This window comes from Sturnus vulgaris, chromosome Z (genome assembly GCF_052056855.1).
Source record: "Sturnus vulgaris isolate bStuVul1 chromosome Z, bStuVul1.hap1, whole genome shotgun sequence".
In the NCBI taxonomy this organism is placed as follows: domain Eukaryota; kingdom Metazoa; phylum Chordata; class Aves; order Passeriformes; family Sturnidae; genus Sturnus; species Sturnus vulgaris.
In genome coordinates, this window is record NC_142283.1 from 64,676,516 (window position 1) to 64,699,096 (window position 22,581).

The following is a 22,581-nucleotide window of genomic DNA, read 5'->3' on the forward strand; positions in this document are numbered from 1 at the left end:
TGTCCTGCTACATGCACTCCATGTCTCCCCTTGTCTCTGTGTGCTGACAGAGCATATGCCTGCTCTTCAATGAGCTATATTGCAAAGCCATGCTGGATGAGAAGCTGCTTGCCAAGACAACTCATACATGGCTCACCACAGATTTGGTGATAAGAAAAATAATTTGAGGGACCTAAGCATCACAGAGTAAGATCAGCTCAGGAAAAAGATCTGGTGAAAACATTGACTTGGTGCTTGAGTTTCTACTTTTTTCAGTATTAGACATGTCCTTTATGTGATGAAATATATCATCTAACATACTGTCTTTTCTAATAGTATTAAACCTAAGTTAACTTTAATCTTAACCTGTGACATGTCAGAATTAACCAATTAACCTTTCCTTTTCCAGCATATATTCTTCTTGGTGAAAATGATATTGCCATTTGTTGTGATGTGCTTTCATCTGCAAAAAAAAAACCCTCTCAAAGCTCATCTTTACTGCTAATAGCCTTCAATGTTCTTTTCCAACCAGCAGTTGAACTCCATGTTTTAATACTTACAAAGGCTGAGACCCTACCAGGGCATTTTGCAAACTAAAGCTTCGATTCTGAAATCAAATCATCAATTTGAATAATTGTACAGATTTAGAGTCTAAATATAGAGACCTAATAAACTGTTCCTATTTTATATGTTTCCTATATTACATGAGAAGAAGTGATAAGGTTATATGTGAAGGTTATACTAAATCAATCAGTCCTTTCTATGAGTGTAAAGTGAATTAAGCAACAGCTTCTTTTTTTTCAGCCAGTGGTTTCTTGTTATTACACATTTCTGAGAAATACTAGGTAAGTGTTCTTTTCTTTTCTGGAAGCCAGAAATGCACAGTGCACCACACTAGTTATAATTATTCCCATAATAATTTTCTTTCACAGGTAGAAGTTTTCAGCGGATGTCTATAGGCCAATACAAAATGAAAAATGTTATTCCTGTACAGAACAGCCTAGCTCCAATACCCAACCACAGTGCCCACAAAAGTAAGTACAGACAAGTGTCAGTTACAGTATCACACTGCATGCCCCCATCGCTGGCGTCTGAGGGCTTGAGAGAGGTTTCATGTTTGCTTTTTCACAGCATCATAGAATGGCAGATGTAGGAAGACACCTTTGGAGACTGTCTGTCCACCCCCCTGTCCACAGAGAAGTAGCCTACAGCACATTGAAATCACACCCAGTTTTGTTTTAAATATCTCTATGAATGGATATTGAGACTACACAGTTTATCTGGGCCTTCTCTTCCAGTGTTTGACTACACTGAGAGGAAAAAGTTTCTTATTACTTATTTGTGGCCATTGATTCTTTTTCCCTCCACAGGACTCCACTGAGAAGAGTCTGTCTCCTTCTCCATTACTCCCCACAATCAAACATTTATACATATTGACAAGATCCTTTGAGCTGCCTTCTCTTCTTGAGGCTGAACAGTCCCAGCTCTTTCAGCCTCCCCTTTAAGGCTGTCACTCCAATCCTTTAGTAATTTCCATTGCCCTCCATTGGACTTGCTTCAGTATATCCCCCTCCCTCTTGTACCGCGAGCCTCAGAACTGGACTCAGAACTCCAGATGTGTTTCACCCAGTCTGAGTAGAGGGAAGAATCACCTGTCATAATCTGCTGGCAGTGCTCTTCCTGATGCAGCCCCAGACACTGTTGGCTGTGTTTCTGCAAGGGCACATTGCTGGTCACATTCAGCTTGGGGAAGCAGTGGTCTCAAAGAGCAGGAGAGCTTCACCCCACACCCAGAGTCTTAGCAAACTGTCAAGACTGTGGTTGTTCCAGGCTGGATCAAGCCAGGAACTGGGGTGCTCTTCATACACAGACACCAGCCCTACTCCCAGCAGTGTCCTAACCTCACATTATTGTGTTCCACAACACACAAATCTCCATTGTATATTAGATGAGGATTCACAGTTTACTAATTGTCATTCTGTGGATCAGCCAGGTCCTAAAATATTCAGACCTAAATTTAAGATTTCCTGCTGCTTATAATCTGAAGGTCAGAAGCAATTCTGCAATGATGACAATATTACTAGAAATGAGGCAGAGGCAGCCTTATAGAGACCATCAAATGGGGTAGAGATATAGACAGAATCCTGCACTGCTGCTGTTCTCTACATCAGACAGGAAGAAGAAAAGGTGTATGAATTACTGAGGTGGTATTCTCTCTCTGCTCAGAAGGAAGAAAATAATTTAATTGTTTTTAATTGCTTTTAAAACCCCAGGTGCAAGTGTTCTATTTTTTAATCTTTCTACTCGTGTTCTCTGTGTCTTCTAGTTAAGTCATAGCTGTAAGCAAAATCTTTTAAAAATTCTTTCATAATTGTTCTTGCGTTAGTTCATACAAATGGTCAACAATTTAGTTCTAGTCTCATGCCAAAAGCTGTCTTACAAAAAAGATACAATTGTCACAATTAAGAATCATGGTTTCATTAACCAACACAGCACATTTATCCAGGTGCCATTACTGCTTGAACATTAGTTCAAGCCAATAACAGAAAAGCAAAATAATTTGCAAAATAGACTGTATTTCTTGTTAACACAAATGACATATTTGCTCCTGATGCTTTCTAAATAACTGAGAGTCTCATTTCAGTATGAGATTTCACTCATCCTCCATCCAGCCCTAAAAGTATTATCCTTTTGGACATAGCCTTTATCCAGACAAAGTGCTCCAGCAATGAAGACTGAGTATAAATATTTGTGTTTCACTACTATTTTTAATACCAAGAAGCTGGAACAATAAAATAAGCAAAAACTAGAATGAGAACTGAAACTACACTAACAGAAAGAAGAAGTATCTCCCCAAAAAAGGAAGGGCAATAAAAAACAAAAGAAGGAAGAAATTATCTCGGTAAAAACATTTTAAAATACACATTAGAAAGAGGAAAATAGGAATGAAACAATAGCCTTTGAAGAGTACTTAAGTGACTTTAAACCATAAATTCTCACCCTTCAGATATCCCCAGGGTGAGAGATCTTCCACATGGCTTCCTGAGTAGCTTCAGCACAGACTGCATCTCCTCTTCTGCTTCATCCCCCAGACACTCTTTCCATCTCATTATGCAATGCTTCCAACAACCCCTGAAAAATAGATTGTCACACATTCCTCATAAAATGCTAGAATAATTTTTCAAACAAATATGGGACTTCTAGATAAGTCTCTGCTGCTGTCACTTCTTCATGTAGTTAAGGTCTGATGTTTCTGGAGACATCAGAGGAGAAAACGTTTGTCTGATGCACAGAAAGTGACATGATTACTTGCTGGGGAAAAAAACTCCAAAACAACAACAAATTTAAAAAAATAAATTTAAAATCTATTTCGACAGGTCATTTAACAATATTTTCTGGAGATGTGTGGTTGTTTTTGCCATTATTCATCATGACTTGAACTTTCTTCTTTCTCAAGTTAACAGTAAAGCATTCCACAAAGGAGCCACCTCTCTGCAGAAGGCCACTGTGGTCCACTGCTTGCAAAGGAGGGGAATCTAAGACCCATTCTTCTGCTGGACTCCATACTCCTTGGGCAATGCCTTTCTGACAGCCTTATTTTTGCCTCTGCACATTGTAATAGCAGCCACTCCAGAGTCTGCTAAGTGGAAAAGCCTTCCTGAACCAGTAGCTCCTATTATACCACTAGGTCTTCGGTGGCCAACTCTGCCCTCTGGATGTGAATTATTAATGGTGCTTTTGCTGTATGTAGCTCCTTAAGGAGCCCTAAGGGCTCTGCCTCCCACAAATCCCAGCTCTGGGTCCAGGCTCATGTGTTTCAATACATGTACTAAGACTACTCATTTTATGCATTGTTTCAGAGCCATCCATGTACCAGTCCTGAAGTCCTGAATCGAATATCCTAAATTGAGCACAGTATGTGGGACAATGTGGAAAGCACTGATGTTTGGATTCTTTGAATGAGCATGAGTTTGTGATGGCTGCTCTGTCATGGGCGTGAAGTTAAGCTACAGCACTTTTGGCCTACTTAAATCCATACCTTAAGGCTTTTAATGATGTACATGAAGTGCATAAAGCTTTATGGATATTTTTCACACAGACGTGAACTTTGAGTATATTAACATATGACTATGTTCCAAAGAGGGACACAAGCGAACCTCTCAATATTTGGTTTGCACACCAAAATTTCAGTGAACTCAAAGCATTCTACCATGTGCCAGAAAACAAATGGGCCCCTTTATAGTATATAGCCCTCTCAGATTCACACAAATTCAACACCAACTAGAGCAAATTATTAATGGTTTGGGGTTTCTTAATGAAAAGGAGAAGTCATTTCCTAAATTTCTGTACATGAATGAATCTTAAATATGATCCATGAATTACAGTACACTGCTAGAGGCCAGACCATTGTGGTAAACAGTGTCTGCTCAGACAATCATAACTTGAATAGTAATTGAAATTAGCTTAAAAAGAAAAGAATCTCCCAACTTTCTAAATCCTCTCTAAAAGGATCTATCTTTGCCCTAAATCGTAAGGTAAGCGTAATCATAAGCTTACCTGGTAAGCTGTAGAAAAGTACTGGTCCTGAAAAATAAATAATCAATAATTAAATTAGTATAAGATGTATACTACAGGGGATTATGACAAGAATTTTAGCCTCTTTTGCACCATGTGTATGGTTAAAATAGAAAGATACGGATATGAATAGACAAATGTATGCAGTGAGGGCCCACTGCAGACATTAGAGAGGCAACATTTGTTTTCAATGGGGCAAATTAAATGAAACACAAAATTTCCATCTAGAACACTTCAGAGGAAAGTGTTAATAGCCTCTCAGACAATTAATCACAAATATGCAGATGGAAGGAAATCACAAATGCAATGAGAACATAACCAAGTGTCTTAGTTTAATTTCAATTTCCTGGCCAATGCACCAAATAATGTCATGGTTTTGATTTGCCAATTGGTCCCATCAGACTCAGAGGAGGTTTTTCCCATAGAGGAAAAACCTATGAGTCTATCCTTCCTCAGGTAAAACTAACACACCAAGAAAAAATGAATGTAAAAAATTGCAATAAGATTCTGTAGCCAAAACAGAGATAGCGTAACTCCAGAAAGAACTCTTCATATGCTTAAACTGTAGAAAAACATATTGTTTCTATACAAAGAGCTTGTGAATAAAATGGAGATAAAATGAAAATAACCTAATGCTATTCACAATAAATTGACAGCACAGAAAAGTAGGTCTACAATTAAGGTTTTGAATTCTCCTTTTAAAAAATCAGGAAATTAGGAAGTTGTCTGAATAAGGGAGCCTGAGGATTTCAATTCAGAGAAAATACAGAACAATATTAGCTTTAAAGCTAAGCAGTGTTACACTGGTGAGGTGGAAATTAAGGATGTTCTAAATCCTCCGTTTCTTACCAAACAATAGAGATACATAAGTGGTGTGCCTCTCATGTGTTTGGGTGTGTGTCTTGGTAATGGGCTACTTTTGTGGCCTGTGAATAGCAGACCATGTGTGGATCTATCTTTGTGATTGACTGTGCCTAGAGAAACCCAGACGGAGCATCCCACATTCTTACATTTCATCTTCTTTAGATTTTGATCAGCATTTATCTTCAGTGATAGAGCATTTTTGGAACACTTCTGTTACAGTCAGCCTGTGCTTTCTGATGAAAAAATGTATTGTGAAAATTTCTCCAAACAGACCAAGTCTCCTCCAGACAAACTATAGGTTCTCTGCTTACCAAAAATAAATCTTTGAACTTTTCAAGACTTACTGGTCACTAAACCAAAAATCAGTCACTTTACACTGGAGTTATTTTCTTCAGATGAAGATAAGTCTTGCCAGGGTTTTACAATTTTTTATTAATATTTTTATCATATTTTTCAAGTACAGGCTTGAGTACACACAGTAAGAGACAACAGTTTAAGGAAAGTTGCAAAATCATTTGTAAAAATGCCGTGCTTTTCACTTTCTGTGCACTTTCTCTTTTTTTCTCTTTCCTCTAGTTCAGCTACCATCTCAGAATGCTAAGTTTAAATCCCTACGAACTGGTGCAGTTATTCTCCCATCAGCTCCAATCGCCAGATCTTCAAAAACAGGACATTCTCAGAGTCATATCCTCTATTCTCTCTTGCCTGGTCTATCAGGAGAGAATCTAAAACCAAGCTGTGTCCTGCCTGCTATCCCAAACCAGAAGAAATCTAATCCTGTAGAGGAGCTTGAGAAATCACTCGCCAAATCAGATGCTGAAAATTAACTCAGTACACTGGCCTAAATTAGTTGAAATATGTCTAAGTGGTTATTAAAAGACAATTGTATAGTTAAATCTCATTAATTTGCACTAATGATACTCTTGTGAACTGGAGCATAACAGAAACCAAGATAAGATAGCACATCACAAAAGCTGCACTGTGTGTATATATGTATGCATTTGCCTTATAGTTTTAATTTAAGATGAAATTGCTAAATCAACATTTAATGTGAAGCAAATTTATTTTGTGAATGGAACCCTCATAAAGTGATTTGTTGCAGCAATGTGCTGTTAAGCTTTTCATAGAAAAAAGGAACAAAGAGTAAGGTTTTCTGCATGATTTAAAAGTTGGAACTAGGGAAACAAATTGACAGGGCTTCTCTGTGGTTTGTAAATGCAAAGGTGCTGATTCTGATGCTGTGTGCCATAAAAAACCATATTTTTAAGATTAAGAAAATAAAATCAAAGGCTGCTTTAGCAATGGAGGTCTTTTGTCTCTTTGTTTTTCACACATTTTCTAAATTGTACATTTGTGGGTTTTGTGAATTCAACAAAGTAATATGTACAATGAAACACTAATTCTGTGGAACAGAACAGACCTTTAGCATGCACTGTTCAAAACTGTTCATTCCACTGACAGATTTATGTCTTATTTAATTCTTCATACTCCCCAATGACAAAAATGCACTATTATCTTCATAAAACAAGGATTTCACAGTCCTGAGTTTTTAGGTTTTGATCACTGAACTGGAGGAAATTTAACTAGACTGCTGTTCAGTCAAGAACTTTTACGAGTGGTATAAGCCTTTGACTAAACATTGCACAAGACTGTCCCTTCCTAGAGGCTAACAAAGACGCCAGCCTCTGCTTGCTTCAGGGTTCTTATCTAAATCTTGCTGCAATTGCTTTAGAGGCTTCTCTGCGTCTGATTATAAAGGGGCTATGGGCTGGGGGAGGTTGTCACCTTTTGTCACTCTTCTGTATCCCCACTTCTAGTAAGCAGGTCCAAAATTAGCTCTACATCAGCAGCTCATTCAACAAGGACGTGGCACTTCTGTTTACCTCTAGATAAATGTCTTATTAGCTGTACAAACATTTCTTTTGCTGTGTTACAGTAAAAGACAAACTTGACATGAAGATAATCATGTTCCAGTAGCTGCAGTTTCCAATTTCCTAGCGCTAATGACTGTAAATAAGATGGCTGGTGGCTGTCACAGACAGTCCCAGAAAGAAAAAAGCAGAGCACAACAACTGCTGCTCTGATGCAACACAAGGAAGAGGGAACTTTTGCACGCAAATAAAAGAATGTTTTATTTTTAAACATCTCACCCAAATGCCAGAGTATAAATCTCAAATTCAACAAGTGATATAAACATGTAGCTTCTTGATAAAAACGTAAGACTAAAAAGCTCATGTGCTTGGACCTCACAGACAACCTAATCCCTGATGCTAGATGGGAAAAACATTGCATGACAGATGCACGCACTTTTAAAGGAAAAATACGTTCTGGCATGCTCTGTCTTTGCACCTGACCAGTCCAGTTCAGCCCAGCCTCACTGAAAAGTCCGGAATCTATCCTGTAGTGTAGCAGACTGGTATTTGCTCCACAAGGTCACTGGCTGAGCTGCTCTCCCTGCCCTTCAGAGCCCCTGAGCTTCTCTGCTTGAAACTCCACCTATTGCAATCCTGACTTATCTGTCTGTGTGGTCTCATGCAATAGACAAATGGTTCATAAGTTATTTCCTAGAAACCTTAAAGCTTCAGTGCACACTTTATGTCACCACTTGGTACCACTTGGTACCCAGAAAATGGTTTTGGTGCAGTGTGCACAGAAGAGAAGGGAAATCTAATTCTTACGGCTCTGGCCATCACAAGAATGAGGCTTCTCTTCACAGAATGAAAGCCTAAAGTAATCATTCTGACAGAAATTAATTATCTTTAGTTCAACAAACTGCTTGGGAATAGGTACAACATGTGGAAGAGAGGGAAGACCAAATGGCACAACAAGGAAATCCTAGTAAGGTCAAACATTCGTAATTCCTTTGCCACATTAGCCCTTTTCAGTGGTATGGAAACCATGCCTTTAGCTAGGATGCCTCAAAAGAGGCTGGTCACGTGATACAACTTCAGTTTTTCCTGAATAGAAGAAGATCCTCATTGCTACTGCTGAAATTGAGAGAGGAGGTGAATCTCTCTCATTTCTTGCATTATCCTGCATGTCCAGGGTCCAGGAGGCCTGGGCTGCCTAATGGCAACCATGAAAGCTGTGGTGGCACTTATTTGTTCACCAGCCGCTGTTCTGTGCTGGAGAGAAAGATAGAGCAGTCTACGTTGGCTTCCCATAGAGGCTTGAACAAATTTCAAATGTTTCCAGTATTACAGCGGGAGAAAGGGAGAGAAATTCCCCCATGCCTTAGGCTAGACACTTCCATTCCCAGAAAGGAAGCAATCAGGTTTCTGGTTTTCCTGTTCAGCAGTGCTTTATTTAGGCAGCATGAACAAAGCTGAATATTGAACAATTTCTGATCGAAGATAACACTGTCTTTCAAATGAAATTCCTTTAAAAAATGTAGAATTTCAGGTACAGTCAGTCACTTGTTACCACACACGTTACCACTGTCTACACCATATATTTGTGTGACAGAAGACAGGTGCTAGGTGAATTTTTCCTATAATTTATCCCTCTTTTCCTCACCTTCTTCTATGAATTAATGGTTTTTTTCTGGGGTTCTGCAACCCAAGAAAGGCTTTTTCAGGAAAGGAAAGCAAATCCAATTGCCTGTTCAAATGTAAGCACAGAATATACTTCTTACCTGAACAGAGACAGTCATAGGAGCTGGTAATCTGAGTTAAGATTCAGGTCACTTTTCTAATGTGTTTCTTCTGTAGATTGCCAATAAGGAAGTAGTTTGTGATTTACCAAATATAGATCTTTCAAAAATTAATGCACATAGAAAGCATTATTCTCAGAAATGTTCCTACCAGAAAGTATTCTTATCTTTTGAGTTTGGTTGCCAAATTCTACAGTAAAGGAACAAATTAAGGTGAAGTATTTCACCTTCAATAGAGAGCAGACTGTTGACTGCAGCATACTGCATGAAAGATAACAAATGAACCAATACCTACTTAAGCTACTCTGACCTCTTACTCAGACCTTTCCTGGAAGATAATGGCAGGAGAGACAATAAAAGGCTAACACTGTTGATTAGCAATTGCCAAGAAATGTCTGGTCGGTAGGTCATGACAGAGTTTTTTTTCCCCTCTGTCTAGTGATTAAAAAGTCCGGACACATTCTTCTCTGACACTAGTTGTGTGTTTATTCATAGAGTGTGAAGTATTCAGGTGTCTGGGGAGTTCATCTTGGCACAGGGAGCTGAGAAAATTATATACACACAAAGGATATATTTTCTGAACAAAACAAAATTTATCTCTTCACTGGCATAGGCTCTACATTCCTTACACCATTCTTCTAATTTCAAAATGCTTTTAAAAGCAGTCTTTATTCCAGTGGACCATTTGCTTATACATTGATACTGAATGGACTGGTCCACTCTTCCAGTAAACTGTGCAGGTGATTAGCCTTAGCATATTATTTAAAATGGAAAAATATTCACACGTAAAACAAAGAATCACCTACCACTCTGATGATCTTTCAAAGGTTGTTCTATTGCTGAACAGAATATCTGATGAGCAGGCTAATTTTCTTGTATAAATACCTACAGAGGAAGCTATATCCTCTAAAATTCAGTCCTAATAAAGCATTTTAAAAACCTCTACCACTGACAAAGGTGGAGGTCTCTGTCCCCTCACCACTAAATAGACTGTATTCTGCTACCATCACCAAAGGATTGTCTGCACAATCCATATATTCTTCCACTGCAAAACACAAGAAGCATCATAGCTACCACTCTGGGACATAAAAGCATATCAACTTTTCAAACAATTATAAGAGGGCTTTAAGATCTCATGTGATCATACTGTCATCATGGCTCATCACACCTCTTGCTCTGCATCAGCATCTTCATAATGATTTAGGAGAAATATTGCAAGTATACATGATTTACCTTTGTATTTTAAAAGTGGAAATTTTTTTCTCATTATTTTCATAGGGTTTTCTCAGGATTCAAAGAATCATAGGAAATTCCTTATATTCTGAGATTTTTCTGTGTTGGCTTTATTTGTGCAAAAGCTCACCATTATAACAGAGGCAGTTTAGACCAGATTGTCCAGTGTCCAGCCTCAGAGCCACCTCAGACCAAGGGCACAAAGCAGTACTAGATGTAAAGCAGTTGACACAGAAACAAAAAATTATAACCTCATGCTTGTCAGGATCCTAAAGTCCAGCTTTTCCTCACAGACAGCCAACACTGACATGGGCCTGCCTGATGCAGCTGCTACTCAGCTTAGTAAGGTCACACAATCACAGAATCACTGAATTGTCAGATTGGAAAGGACCACCGTGGGTCATCTGGTCCAGCATCTCTGCTCACCGACATTGTACAGCCTTCTGTAGTTAAGTTTCCATTCCCATCTCACTGTTTGTGATGCTTTGGGGTACTTGGCATCATAGTGTGACTTTCTGTGGCTCTGCAAACACTAGAAGAACCTGAGAACCTGACCAGAGTCAGGAGTATGTTCATACCTGTCTAAGAGTATTATTTGACTCTACACACATGTGCCTTACTGCACCTTTGCACAGGTTTCTATGTGCGGAATTCCATCCTTTGGAAGAAGAATGTGGCAGAGTTCCTTGGAGCACACAGGAGCAGATTGAAACTGTCTGAATGCACTAAAGCACAAAGAAAAGGCTTGGTCCAACTGTCCCAGTGTGTCTCAGAAGCCATCACCACCACTACAAAAGACCCCACAGTCATACCTTTCCTATCAAGATTACATCAGGAAGATTAGTTGGTAAGAGTAGAACTGAGGAGAAGGGTCAGGAGAAGCAGATCCCCTTCTCACACACAATGCCACAAACTTCAGCTTGCCACCCGAGCTGAAAATAGCTTTGCATACACACTGAAGGCTGTGGAGGGAGACCTTCCTAGAGTGCAAGAATAGTTGGCTGTACTTAATTGTATCTTTCACATAAGAAGTTGAGAGCAAATATAATCTGAGGAAGGAAAAAATATAAAGGCTGACCTGAAATGCTGGTTATACAATACAGTTGTAAAGACTGCATTTTTGGTTTCTAAAATTCACCAAACTTGTAATATTTTTTATTTGATTCTTGCAGTAGACTCTTAGAAGTAAGCAGAGATTTATAAGCAAGAACCAAATAATATTAGATAAACTAAATTGTTAAATAATTCTGTGAACTCAGAGAGAGGCTCTGCCACCTCTTCTGTCCAATCCTAGCACCCAAGAGATGTAAGTTTTTCAGATCTAGAGGTCTGGAGCTTCTTAAAAATTCATTCACTCTCCAGCCATGGATCCAAAGAGACATCCTATGTAGAGAGTTTATCAGAAAAGAGTTGGATGCTTTTGAAAATTCTAATACTTGAAACTCTAAAAATATTTTTGTGCTATGACCTCTCCTGTTGCAGCATCTAGTGTTTTTTCCACAGTTCGCTATGTTGTGATCTTAAAAATATTTTCCTTCCATTGTTGATTTGAGCCATTTTTCATAATGTCCTAGAAACTACAGACAGAAACCACTTGAAGTTTGTTACTGCATCTGTAGTTTTTCTCTCTCAGCTAAATATTTTGAAAATATTGTTTTTCCTGTAAATAAATTTGCCACCCTATATTTTTTTGGTAGATTTCAAGATATGTCTTGGGAAAACTGCCTCTGATTTGTCACTGCTTAGGTTTCTTTATGAAACACAAAATCACATCCAATAAGAGGGTTCGTTAAAATTCATACACATGGTAATTTTCATGTAATGAGTTCTCAGGGGCATAGGCCAAGAAGAGCAATTTGGGCCCTTACTGTGTTTCTATTACCTTCTGTTCTGTTGGGGGTTTTTATGCCAGATAAATTTACATCAGGATTTTATTGTTTTCACTGCTGCATACATACCTAATGTACAGTTAATCAAATGCTGCATTTATAGGTACTTTAATAGCACAGCTAAAGCCTCTCCTATACTGTTACTGATGCAGACCTCATACTACTTAGTTTCAGAAATGCAAAAATCAATGTGTCAGGACTTTCAGCAATATTACTCCTTTACTGCAGTAGTTCTTAATTCAGACACCACCTTCTTAACTGAGGCAATTGTTAACCACAACAGAAAGAAATAGTTCTCCAAATTCTTTTGCACAAATAAAATTTCATTTTATTTGTCCAATCTATCAACACTAGTTTTCAGTGTTATTTTTGTAAATATAAGATCAGCACATGTCAGACAAAGGTAAAAACAACACTGTAAAACTGGCAGGAATCAGGGTAAGTTTTTTATGCAAATAAAAAAGAGAAGTACCAGTTTGTGCATGGTTCTGGTGTTTTCTGGTAAGGTGGCAGACAGGAAGACAGTCTGCTTTCACAGAGGTTTTATTTTCCTCTCAGCTTTTATGTGATGATAGCAACTGGCTACTAAAATCCATAGAGATGTCATAGCCAACTGGAGGTTATTTTTATATGTTCTAGTGAAATTTAACACTTAACAAAAAAGTAATCATTCCATCACAGCAAACTTCCCAATAGGTTAGTAAACAGTATTAGCCCAGTGTCACATATGAAAAAACTAAGGCACTAGCGAAGTGATAAGGGCATGATGAGGTTGTCATATTCTCTATTTGTACCAAATGGAAAATTCTCACAGTAACATCTAAATCACAAGATTAATTGTTCTTTAAATTGTCTTTAAGATTAAAAAGACCAGTGCTTAAAATTGGCTTCTGTGAGCCAAATCTAAATCATCAACTGAAACTACAGAGGCCACTGGAAAGCTGTAAGATGAGTTCAGTTCTTACTGGCACACTCTGCTTTAGGCAACAGGCTGATCTGAAAATTTTCTTGTGTGACTGTGCCAACCAAATGATATGAAAATAAAATCCACATTTGCCAAAACTCCCTTGTTTAATATTCTAACTCCATAATACAAGTTTATTAATGCAAATTTTGGGCTAAACACTACAATTGGGACAGTTGAAACTAACAAGTATTAATTGCTTCAAGTGAGAACTTAAACTACCCTAATTTAAAACATGAACATTTGTCTCTGCACTAGATATCACTTGTTTGTGGTTTTCTTTCAATACGGTCTTACACCAGTGGAAGCTTTAGTTTCCTCCTGGCCCATCTTCTCAACTCTGTCAAAACATCAATTCATATGCATTTCTGCAACATTACAATCTGCAAGAGCATGATAAATTCTGCATTCCACACAACAGTTTGAGGGGAGGATTTCTGTTGGTTGCCATACGTACCATGTTGTATTATTTAACTAAGCAGCAATATTACATTGGCGGCCAAGTTGATTTTATTCTAAACATTTTTCAATAAAAATTTAAATCCCTCAGCTGACTGGGCCTGAGAGATGTCTGAAATTTCTGTCAAAATGTTCTCTAAATAGAGACCTTCAAAGAAATGCCACCACGGGTGTGAACTACTTCCTCTCAAGCATGTCTACCAACAATTTCAAACCTAGATTTAGTCTGAAAAATTGTCTCTCAAGCTATTTTAAAATACATTTTCATAAAAGAAACCATGTCACAGCTCAATAGAGAATTTTTACAGAGATAAACATTCTAGAGAAGGGCCAATGCTCAAAGAGATTTAATATGCCTACTGCCATAAAATACAGTAAAAAATGTTTCTATAAATATATCAGCAACAAAAGGAGAGGTAAGGATAATCTCCATCATTTACAGCATATGGGAAGAAATATTGTGACAAAGGAGAAAGCAGATGAGGTACTTAATGCCTTATTTGTCTCCATCTTTAATAGCAATACCAGGTTTTTTCTGCCTAGCCTGCCAAGTTGGAGGACAGGGATGAGGAGAAGAATTAAGCCCCCTTAATCCAAGAGGACATAGTCAATTACCTGATATCCCACAGATTTATGGGATTAGATGAAATCTACCCAAGGATACTGAGGGATCTGCCAAAAGAGCTCACCAAGCCACTTCCTGTCACTTATCAGCAATCCTGGCTAACAAGGCTGGTTCCAGTTAACAGGAGGTTAACAAATATGATGCCCAAATACAATTCAGGCTGGAAGAGGATCTGGGGAATTACAGGTCTGTCAACCTGAGCTTGATGCTGGAAAGGTCATGGAATAGATCATCTTAAATGTCATCACACCGCATTGCAGGACAACCAGGAGATCAGGCCTAGCCAGCATGGACTTAAAAAAGGCAGGTCCTGCTTGACCACCCGACTCCTGAGGAAGAAGCTGTGGATACTGTCTACCTGACTTCTGTAAAGTCTTTGACACCATTTCCAATATTCTACAGGCTTGGACAGGTGCTCTGTTTGATGGGTAAAGACCGCCTGGATGACTGGGCCCAGAGACTGGTGGTGAGTGGAGTTGGATTCAGCTGGCAGCTGGTCATGGGTGGGGTTCCCCAGAGCTCAGTACTGGGGGCACCTCCACTTTATATCCTTATCCGTGATCTGGATGAGGGGATTGAGTGCCCTCAGGCCCTTCTCAGATCACACCGAGTGTGAATGTTCATCTGCTGGAGGGCAGGAAGGCTCTGCACAGGGATCCGGGCAGGCTGGATCATGGCTGAGGCCAGTGGTGTGAGGTTCAACAAGGCCAAGTGCCAGGTCCTGCCCTTGGGTCACAACAACCCCAGGCAGTGCCACAGGCTGGCACAGAGTGGCTGGAAAAGGAGCTGGGGGTGCTGGTGACAGTGACTGACCATGAGCCAGGGTGTGCCCAGGTGGCCAAGAAGGCCAATGGCATCCTGGGCTGGATCAGCAATAGTGTGGCCAGCAGGAGCAGGGCAGGGATTGTCCCCCTGTGCTGGGCACTGCTGAGGCCACACCTCGAGTGCTGTGTCCAGTTCTGGGCCCTCCCTGCAAGAAAGACCCTGAGGGGCTGGAGTGAGTGCAGAGAAGGGAACGGAGCTGGGGCAGGGTCTGGAGCACCAGTGCTGTGGGGAGCAGCTGAGGGAGCTGGGGGTGTTTATCCTGGAGAAAAGGAGGATCAGGGTGACATTATCACTCTCCACAACTGCCTGGAAAGAGGGTGTGTCCAGGTGAGGGTCAGCCCCCTCTCCAAAGCAACAAGCAGCTGGACAAGAGGAAACAACTCCAAATTGCACCACAGGATGTTTACTGTTTACTGTTGTTTTGTTGCAAACTAGGAAAAATTTCTTCATGGAAATAGCTGTCAAGCATTGGCCCAGACTGCCCAGGGAAGTGGCGTGTGACCATTCCTGAGGATGTTTAAAAGGAAACCTTGATGTCGTACTTCATGACATAGTTTAGTGGTGGACTTGGTAGTTCTGAGTCAATGGTTGGACTCAATGATCTTAGGGTCTTTTCCAACCTAAACAATTCTGCAAGTCTATGACATTTTTGATTAGACAACCACTTGGATTTCTTCAAGAGTCTGAATTTTGCAGGAAAATATTCCTTTCTGTTTATGGCTGACTCCTGAAATCTGGAGCACTGATCCTTCAGCTGTTATCTGCATGGTAGGATGAAGAGTACTAAGGCCTCAATGCCAACAACACAGAATAATAGTGATGTACTACTGGAAATTATAATATGAACTCAGTAAAACAATCATGTCACCACATCAAGCACCTGCAATTAGTTGCAGTGTGGTGTACCACCTCACTGTAATGATATGCATTTGTTCAGGCATTATATTTTTGGACTAAACTTTCAGTTTGTCATTTTTAAACTGATTACCCAATCTTCCTGGGCAGATCTCCCAGAGTGTGTAGTTTTCTCTGTACAATGACTAAGAAAACACTGAATATTAATACCTGATGATGTAAGGTAGTTGGGTGTAGTTTTGTTTTATTTTGTTTTTAATGGTAATGTCAGCTGAATGTTGAAGTTCTTGGAAAACACAAATAGCTTTCTCAGATCACCAGTTAATTTCTGCTATTAATTTCTGAAAAAAAAGTAACTTTCTTTATAAAAATGGTATATCCCCTTCACTTATTTTAGTGGTGTTTTCAATGGATTACATAAATTTAAAAACAGAACTTGCTTCCTGAAGCTTACTCTTCCCATCCCAACCTCTGCAAAGAGGAAATTGTAGCGCCTAGCTCAACAGAATAGAGCAGCAGAGCAACAAAATGCATCTCTGTGTTTTGAGCTCTAAGTCTCACGTGTCCATACGGAAACATGCTGGAAACCTCTTGCAAGGGGGAAGACAGGAACTGAGAAACAACCATATGATTCCAAGGTGCCCTGTTTCGAAGGTGATCCTCACAATGTGATTTGAGTTAAATTAAGAATTTTCAAGGAGGGAGGTATTCACAGTAGTTGTGAGAACAACTAGTGCATGGATCCTAAGTGACTAGCAAATAAATCTGAATAAGATAGATGAGAGAGGTAAGCAGCATTGTCTCTGACTTGGTCTGATTATTCTTCATTATCAGCAGGGTTATGCTTCCTACATACAAAGAAACAAGCACTAGAATCAAGTTTCTGTTTCTGTATTCAAAAATGTGAACCTTCATCCCAGACAGAGCCAGAGAAGCTTATTGTTCCTCTTCCCACTGTCATCCTAAGAGTCCGTCTTCTGGTGGATTCCTGGCCACCTTCTGCTGTGATCATGCACTGGTTTTCATAGCACCTCTTCATACTGGCCAGCACCAACATAGCTGGCTCACACACCACCTCAGGAGTGTTTTCTATATACACCCAAGCTGTTTAGCATCATACAGGTATGCCAGAAAGTGCCAGGACTGTGCTAACAGTTTTGACTTTCTGGGAACACTTACCCAGTTTAAATTAAAGTCTCACCAGTGAGTACTTTTAATAGGAAAGTAAGCAATAAATATGCTTATGAAAGAGCTCAATGTCACAGAGCAGCAGTGAACATGACAGAAATCTGTACTGTGATTTAAAAAAGAGCAACCATTTAGGGTGTGGTTCATGTGGTTGTCTTACACAGAAAAAAAGAAAAAGTAATTCTATTATGCAAAATATTCTTTCACCCTGCAGTCAGCATAACTGGAAATACAGCTTGTAGCAGAAGCCAGCATTGTCTCAGACTGCATTCATCCTCTCCCAAGCTGCAGGCAAATCTTGCTATTCATTCTTGTTCCATTAGACTCCAATTGCACTAAAGTGCATTTTTAATACATAAGATGTGACTACTTATTTAACTGTTTGTAATTTATTCCCTCATATCAAAGTAGCACCTAGGCATTCCAGAGATTTAACCCATTGTGCTTCTTACTTTGCATATATGTTACAAGAAATGGACCCTGTAATCTTCAAATTTGTAACTGATATACGCAGGCTGCACAGACAGGAAAAATGAAGCTGTTTCAGTCAAGGTGGTACAGCAAAGATATCTTAGTTGGTTTCTCGATTCAGCCATGCATGATGCCCATTTGCAGTTAATTACTGAAAACTGTGGTATTCTCAAGTCTTCTATTAATCATTCACTCTGGTTATCTGACATGGAATCCTTATAGTGCTGACAAGCCCTTTTGAACAGTCACTGTTTCATCCTAGGAGGGGGCTGCATTTTAGCAGTGGATAAAGCATAATTACCACATATGTATGATTCCTTTATTAGCTATTAACTATTTTTGAATTAATGGTAACAGCCCGTGCTCCTTCAAACATGTCAGCAATGTGTGTAAACTAAGAAATACACACTCTTTTAGCTTCATTATTTTGAAGAATCTTTTTTAAAGTGCTCTTTAGTCTTCCTGCAAAGCATCTCTCACTCTTCACCTCATTCCTGTTACTATTTTTAGAAGCCAGATGAGATGTAAACATATTGTCTAAAACGGGAGATTGCAAGGCCAATTGAAAAGTACAGCTGTTGGAATTCTTGCATATGCTAGTGTAAAATGATGTAGAAGAACATGAGGCCAGTAAAAACCAAGCAGTGACTTAGCTTCAGATGTTCCAGTCAATTCTAAAACAATGTTTATAGAGCTCTGGGACACAACTGCACTGCAAAATATACCAGCAGGTAAGTGCAGCAGGACTTTCAGAACCCTTTATGTCTCATGTCACAAAAGCCTCAAGATATATTGTGTATAAATTCTTCATGTTTTGTTAGTAATTTAAAACATTTTTTAGAATTTTACAATCCTTTTTAAGGTTTATTTACACTCTTGAGATGAAGAATAAAATTAAATACATGCTAGACCCATTTGCTGCAATGCTTATATGAGTGTTTCTCTTAGAGAAGAATATTACAAGAAGAGGAAATGCTGTAATCAGCATGCACAAGCTTTGAATGATTTATACAGAAAGTTAAAAGAGAAATAAGAATATCTTTCTCCCCAAATATTTCCTGGCTTCTTTAAAAGAAAGTCCAATTTGTGTCTGAACAGCATTACCAATGTAGTTCAAATGTTTATTTTTTTTTAATCATAAAAAAATATATCTTTATCTTCCCCAGTGCTTTAGAAAAAAAAAGTTTCTCTGTCATAGTTGAGGCTTAAGGCCAGCTAGAAAGTGTGGCAGCTCATCAACAAAGATTTGAGGTGAATTGTAGACAAAAGTACTTTTATACATCGAAATTCACTCCTCCCATTTCAAACGAGAAAAGTAGGCAAGATGCCAGGAGCTACAGGCTATGAGTATGTTTTGAAGGGGGAATTCACCTGCCAAATCATGAGCTCGTTGACCACTGCACAACTTTCTGCATCCACTCTTCCAGAATACACTCTGACACAGCTTCTGCCTGTGCTGCAGCCTGGAAAGATTAAAAACCGTAACCTATTCCCGTGATCCCTCCCTGGACTTCTCCCACCAATGTTACTTGTGAGTGTGTTCTGTCCTGCATAATAATTCTTCTTATTCATACAGACTCCTATCATGCAGCTACACTGTCCACAGCCTTTCATAATATAAGATTGAAAAGTTTCAGAAACTTCTATGACAGCTTTCTAAACTACGCTGACTTCAGTAAATTCAAAACTGATTTAAGGCCTGATTTACATGAATCAGCAGATGAATGAAATGGGAATTGAGAATACCAATTCTTGCTACCAATAATTATTTAACCACAAAGTTTAGATCAATGTTTCTATTTAATCTCTTATCTGTATTTCCTGGGCATGGAATTGAATTGTTTCAGTGGAAATGTAGTAGTCTGTCTGCTGCAAATACTGTCCAGGTAAAACTTAAGAGTCAGACACAAAATATACAAGTGTAAAGCACCAGCTTTTCTTCTTTCTGACAACGCAGAATACACAGGTGGAATAAAGCACCATCCTCATTACCCTTAAAACTAAACCACATCAGCATAACTTCACCTTAGCTTCACTGGTTTCCCAACACTGCTAAGTGCATGAAGAGTGTGTGCTTATCAGTCTTGCACTGGTATTGATCAATATATTTAGAATATAAACCCTGTATATTGAACAGAGGCTGGAGAAGCCATATCACGGGTTTCTAAAACCTTTGTTCTACAGCTAAAAACTATCAAAACTGTTGTGTTTGTCTCTATAACTCAAAGCTTCTACAAGCTTCCATAGCATGAAAATATGGCATTCTTCCAAACCAGGAGAAAAACAACAGATAATATTGCAGTGGGGTTTTTCCACTTTTTAAACAATTCTTATCTTGGAATTGAGCACTATTTTGCTCTTCCTGTAATCTGAAGCAGCTGTTTCTTTTCTCAGTTGTAGCTGTCTGCCACGGTAAGCATGAATACAGAGCTGTACAAAGCAGGGGAGAAGACCTGGAGAACTTCTTTAGAGCAGATTGATTCTACAGACTATATTTCTGCTTTTATGCTAGAGTCAAAGCAACACAAAGCAAGATGAACAGTGGCATCTTAAGAGACCTCTATGATCATCAAGAAGTGCAGCCATGAAAGAAACCCTTTGGAAACATATTACTCCAGTGGTATCTTGTTCCATTATAGCTCTAGGGAAAAAAAAATTGGCATTCTTTCGAAATGTGCTGAATGTGAAGAAAATGGAACATTCTTCCCCATCTGCTGGAAATACTCTAAAGTAAACAAGGGTGCTAAGTACTGGGCAGAAATACTGGAAGTAATTTTTAAAAATAACAGAAAGGCAGACGGCAATGGAGGCCCCTGGTCATCTGCCTAGGCTTAGCACTGGAAAGAAATTACGGTTTGGGAAACTAAATCTACAGATAGCTGCCAGACGGCTAATCGTGGTTACTGGAGAACACAAACGGCTTTACTTGATGATCAGGCTTAGCAAAATAACAGATGTCCCAAAAAAATGAAAATTTTACAGATTCTACAAAGTCTGGAGTCAGTAAATTTATACAGTCTGGCTCACAAATTCAAAGTCTTTATTTAAATGCAAGGCCTTGCTTAGATATTGACTGTTGTCTAGGAAATACAGTCTGCTAGGAAAAGCTTTAACAAATTTGTACCTGAGGGGAATGGTGCAAGGTTTGACTCTGCTAGTCAAACTAGTATACCACAAAAAACATCTAAGATGATAAAATTACCCAAACTCCTCCTGGTGTTACGAAATGGGCTAAGAATTTCCTATACCTACATTAGATAACGCAATTCTTACTGTACCTAAAAGGGTTACCTGATATACCTTTGTAAAGTCAGCAAATACTATCATCAGCAAGAATCCAACGAAGTGAGCTAGGTAATATAACACATTCAGGATAATTAGAGAAATATGTTTGGTTTCACAGAAGAATGAGTTATATGCCGGTTGTACCAATATAACAAAAAAAAAGAGAAATCCCAGAATTCCTGATGTAAGAAATAGAGACAGTTAAAAGTTGAAACTTGATGAGGTTTTGAAGAAATCTATTGCTTAAAAAATGTATTTGAAGCACTATTTGTGCAAGGTAAACAATAAAAGACAAATTTCCTTTTTCTTGCAGTATCTAAAATTTATACAGTATATAGCCCAATATATATATACACAGTATTTGTACCCCAATATCATTAAGAGAGGAAAAATGTTCTCCATATCTCTTCAACAATCTTACTTGTGTTTTCCTCCTTTTTACCTTGACAGTTTTTGGCCCTTTTCACATAACTTGCTTTGTTGCTATTATCAGTGATTCTTTTTTTAGAACTAGGGTTTGACTCAAATAGGAAGTGGATTCACGGTGCTTCCCTTCCTTTCAAGCTGTGTGTCAGTCAGTCAAGCAGCTAGCATCCTGTCTTTCACCACTGCATTGTAGCTTCATTTCATACAGAAACTGACACTAGTATTGTCATCATTGTTTCAGAAATCACCTGTATCTGAAAATATACACATTGTAAAAAATGTACCATTAAAGGCTGAAAATTCAGAAGACCTCCATTACTGTGACATTTCTTTAGTTTGACTAGATTGCATTTACTCACTTGGATAGTCCATTTTTGAAAAACGGAGGATGAAAACTGACCTTCTGGAAGACAAAGGAAAAAACTTTGTACTTCTGTACTTCACTGAGTACAGAATTTCCCTTTACTTCTTCTTTTATACATTAAACTTTTTCAGGGAAACATGGTTTTTATGTCTCCATTGGCACACAAACAGTATCACAAAACATTATTTGGGTATTACATTTTTTGTTCACAAAATAAATTAAATTCCCTTGTAAAAAATCAATTCTGTCTGCCAGAGGTGACTTTTTCTTGTCTGCATTTTGGACTCATCTACCAAAAGAAAAACGTTCTCCAAACAGGCACAAATAGACAAACTCATTCAACACATATATACTGCATTAACAGTATCAAGTTTTATGCAGCTTAAGAAGGTTCCTGCTGAAGTACTGAACTCCTTTACGTGATACAGGCTATATGCATCCTATAAAACTTTTCCTCCTCAGTTAACCATAACAACATATGAAAAGGAAAAAACAGTATCATTGTATCTTGAAACAACTTTAGTTTTGTACCACTATTGTACAAAGTTTCTGAATAGTTATAGATACTTTCCTATTTTTCTTTAAGCAACTCAAAATGTCTGTTTTAACTAAAGATCGGTATTTTCTTCTTATTAATTTCTGAGTACCAACCTGTCTTAAAAGCACAGTGACAGATTTATTTCCATTCTTTTTTTAAGTCTGAATTTCATCCTCCCTAAAGTTATTTTAGAAGGCAATACTAACATCACCCTAAGTACCGACTATAACCCCTAAAATCTTTTAAATTGTGTATTATGTCGAATTTGAAGTTAGAGGTTAAATAAGATAATTCTTCTTTAAATTCATTCTCTTGCGTATTTTCTTGAAAATCTTTGCTTCTTCATGGTACTGATACCTTAGGTTCCATATAAATAAGAGGGATTAGCA

At 38.5% G+C, this 22,581-nt stretch overlaps 2 protein-coding genes across 4 annotated transcripts in view; one reads left to right on the forward strand and one right to left on the reverse strand.

The window, feature by feature from the left end:
- The window catches only part of ANKRD55 (ankyrin repeat domain 55), a 46,460-nt gene extending 39,740 nt beyond the window's left edge, over positions 1 to 6,720 (forward strand). For 2 of the 3 annotated variants that reach the window (XM_014887022.2, XM_088155846.1), the window contains exons 10-11: positions 912 to 1,013; positions 5,995 to 6,720. In XM_014887022.2, the coding sequence (XP_014742508.1) occupies positions 912 to 1,013; positions 5,995 to 6,245 (353 nt within the window). In that variant the 3' untranslated portion in view covers positions 6,246 to 6,720. Of the gene's footprint in view, positions 1 to 783; positions 1,014 to 5,994 lie in introns of all 3 variants that reach the window. The other variant, XR_015799191.1, reaches the window with a different exon arrangement.
- The window catches only part of LOC148219882 (uncharacterized), a 222,140-nt gene that overhangs the window by 189,242 nt on the left and 10,317 nt on the right, over positions 1 to 22,581 (reverse strand). The window contains exons 2-3 of the mRNA XM_088155847.1: positions 4,537 to 4,563; positions 2,980 to 3,111 (exon numbers count right to left, since the gene is read on the reverse strand). The gene's annotated coding sequence lies outside the window, so the exon portion shown is untranslated. The remainder of the gene's footprint in view (positions 1 to 2,979; positions 3,112 to 4,536; positions 4,564 to 22,581) is intronic.